The sequence below is a fragment of the Frankliniella occidentalis genome, unplaced genomic scaffold (assembly GCF_000697945.3).
Source record: "Frankliniella occidentalis isolate FOCC.00 unplaced genomic scaffold, Focc_3.1 Scaffold96, whole genome shotgun sequence".
NCBI lineage: Eukaryota > Metazoa > Arthropoda > Insecta > Thysanoptera > Thripidae > Frankliniella > Frankliniella occidentalis.
Genome location: NW_026267225.1, coordinates 750,269 through 753,698, shown reverse-complemented (window position 1 = coordinate 753,698; position 3,430 = coordinate 750,269). Strand labels below are relative to the sequence as shown.

At 44.0% G+C, this 3,430-nt stretch overlaps 1 protein-coding gene across 3 annotated transcripts in view; it reads right to left on the bottom strand.

The window, feature by feature from the left end:
- Positions 1-1,775: 1,775 nt before the first annotated feature.
- LOC113215437 (uncharacterized) overlaps positions 1,776-3,430 on the bottom strand; it is a 16,116-nt gene continuing 14,461 nt past the window's right edge. The window contains exons 8-9 of one of the 3 annotated variants that reach the window (XM_052269585.1): positions 2,975-3,208; positions 1,776-2,051 (exon numbers count right to left, since the gene is read on the bottom strand). In XM_052269585.1, coding sequence (XP_052125545.1) covers positions 1,848-2,051; positions 2,975-3,208 — 438 coding nt within the window. In that variant the 3' untranslated portion in view covers positions 1,776-1,847. The other 2 variants (XM_052269586.1, XM_052269587.1) reach the window with 2 other exon arrangements.

The following is a 3,430-nucleotide window of genomic DNA, read 5'->3' as shown; positions in this document are numbered from 1 at the left end:
AAACTTTTATTAGTAGTAAACACCCTTTATTGTTTGTTTTTTAGCAGATGATACCTTACAACCTTACACCTAAATATATATAAACATAACTATACACACTGTAAAAAATATTCTGAAATTTAAGACCAAAATGTCTCTTAAATTTAATAACAGTTTCAGTTGTTCTTAAACGTAATAACATTTTATGATATTTAAGAACTTTTCTTAATTTTGCAAACCAGGTTATGAAAATTCTGATAGTGGTAATTAAATTTTATAACAAGTTTATTAAATTTCAAAGATTTCCTTAGTGTTGAGAAAATTGTTTTAAAAAGTCAGATCCATTCTTACTTTTAATACTAGCATTCAGAACACTTCTTAAAAGTCATGCAGCTTTTGATCACTTGACATAGAATTTTGGCGTTCAATATAGAATTGGATGAACAACATCGAATTTAGATGCGAAATGTAGCTATGACAGAGCCAAATGTCTAAAAAGCAAGTTAACAAACATACGCCGTCCGACCGAGCACATAGCTACTCTGGGAATGCTCCTGGACGGAGCGCCGCATAAGGTCGGCTGCGAGCGTTCCCTCCACAGGTATGTCCCGACAGCCGCGCGGTCTAAGGCGTCAGGATCCGAACCCAAAGGTCCGAGGTTCGAATCCACCCAGGTAACGTAAGGTAAACAACTACAATGTGTACAAAGTTGGGTTTGAACATCTGTCCGTAGGAAAGAAAACTAAATATCTTCCAGATTTGCGTTAGGCTGGAAAAGTAAAGCATTTTTGTCGTCTCATAACACGTTCTTAATTTTCAAAACATGTTCTTAATTTTCATAAAACATTTGTTCTTAAATGTAAGAGCAAATTTGTTTTGTAAATTGCTTCCAAACACGTGTTCTTAAAATTAAGATGGATTTTTTTTACAGTGCATGAGTAATGTAAGGTGTCATTGCTTTAACTCTCGATTAAGAAATATTAAAGAGAACGTATAGCAAGCTGCGCTAGGCGGCAGAGCCCTGCAGCGGGCGAGCGTCAAGGCTCGTTGCTACGCCGCGCCACCTCATGAGAAAGGCTCCGCTCCGCTCGGCTCGTTTCGTGACGAGCGGAGCGCCGCGCCGCTCGCCTGGTAAGGGGGCATCTGCCGGGCAAGCAAGGCTCGTTTAGGGCTCGTTTAGCTCTGGCTCTGAGCGGCGCGGCGCGCGGCCGGCCGGCTGAGGGACGGCGGGCGAGCGGACGGAGCTGCAGCAAGCAGCAGGCAGACGGCAGATGCGATGCTGCCGCTCGCTTGCTCTCGCTCACGTGGGGGGGGGGGGGGGGGGCCCGGGGGGGGGGGGGGGGGGGTACGCACGGTGGGAGGTCGGTTCTTACTCATTTCTGTGGGATAAAGTTGCACTGTGGAAAGGAGTGGGGGCGATACTGAAATTAGGTGGGTTGCGAAAGATTTTCGCAGCCCCTGCATCGTCCGGCATGCATGCAGGTGCCATCGCACCCCGCCCCCGCCCCCTTACAGTCGGTACCCGTTCCCCCATGTGTGTCAGCGCGTGGTCCGTGGTCCGACGGACGCTATCACTATTTGCGACTTGCGTGTGGCGTAGAGTTTAAGTGGCGTTTTTAGACAGTCCCCAATACCGTCTCCACTAGAAGGCTCCCTGCCCCCACCCTCATCTCGCTCCCTATAGCACAGGGCGGGCGTTTGCGTGTGTAGGTTTAAATTTTTGAAAATAAGTTGTTGTGTCATGTTGCGTAGAAGAAAAGGGAACAGATACACGTACAATCAATAAATTTTAAAAGTATGAAGAAAAAAAGAAAACTGTTTATTTTTTTAAGGTAATTGACATTTTACTTATCAACATACTGAACTAACTAGGTTTCCTTCGCAAGTCTCTTTGACCGGAGATGGTGCCTCAAAACAAGATGGTCCTGCAGTGTGTCCATCGACATGCTACTGCGGTCATCGGTATCGATGCGGCCAGCATCGCTCCATATGGTCTCACACGGAGCACTGGAGGCTGGAATAGCCAAGATATCCATGGCCACCTTAGCCATCTTTGGGAAGAGCACTGTCCCCTGAAATGGCCCATAATCAAAAATAGAGAGATTTGTAACGCTGGCGCTCTTTCACACTGGAAATCCAAGTTGACGAATGTCGCACACCTGCAATGAATGAAAACATTCACACGCTTGTAGGTGTGCGACGAACTATTCACCCAACTGCAGGTGTGCGATAAAATATTCACACCTCTGCAGGCATGTGAAAATTCTGTCATACACATGCAGATGTGTGAATTTTATCGCTCATTTGCAGATTTGCGACATCACTTGGATTTTCAGTGACTATGAACACTGGGAAAATAGTTGCAGATTTTACGAGAGAATTTTCCATGAAGTGCTTTGTAAAATAACAATTTAAAATCGTGAAATTACAAAGCATTACGTACCGACTCGGAATTAATCGGCGAGTAAGAATAGGCGGTCGTAAGTTTACAACATATTTTGTAAGTAATTAATTACAAAATATATTGGAAATTTGCGATATTTCTCTAAGAGAATAAACACTACTCGAGAACGTAAGACGAATACAAACAGTATGGGATATCCTGTGAAGTTTTGACAGAGCAAAGCGTTAAGTGCCGGTACGGACACGAGCCCTAACGCATCCGCATCGCGTTGTATCTCAACGAAGCATCCGTCTGATACTGATGAATGGAGGTCGCGCCTCTTTCACGAAGTTTAAAAGGTTCGCACCATCACCATGTTACGAACTTTTTAAAACTTTACAAAAACCAAACAAATGTATATGTACTATTTTTGGCATATGCGCGAAATATTACATGTACATTTAATTGCTAGCCAGAGAAAAGTTAGCACATTCTCGTTAACGCTGCAAACCAAAATAGTTTCGTACAAAAAATCTACAAAAGAAATTTTTTATATAAATATTTTCAAGGCGACTGAAGAATTTGCTCTGCTTCTACAGTTCAACTACCCACCTTGGTCTGCCACCACTTAAGAAGATCACTGTCATCGCCGATTTCTTCGGGATCCATTGCTAAATACTTTGTGACCTCATCTTTTACGGCCACAGGTTTCTTTTTAGTCCGTAGGGCTGCATACGGATCCACACGGGCTTTTTTTGCGGGGGGAGGTTGAGGTACGTCCTGATTTTCATCAAGATCCCTCAAATCATCCTCACCCAGTGCTCTGCGCCGCATATCTGCATGCACCTGGAAAAGACAAACAAAATCATACCGAAAATTAATTTGGTGGGTTAACTGGCTTCAATAAGAAACTGATCGCAGAGGGGACAATCTTTAAGAGAACTTTTCGGGGGAAAGTTAGTATCGATTGACAGGATAAACTAGGGGAAGAAAGGAGGCGGTCAGGGGAGCCGTGGGCTGTGGGAATAGCTAAAAATTTAAGCAAAACTCCCGCTTTTTACTGTGGAA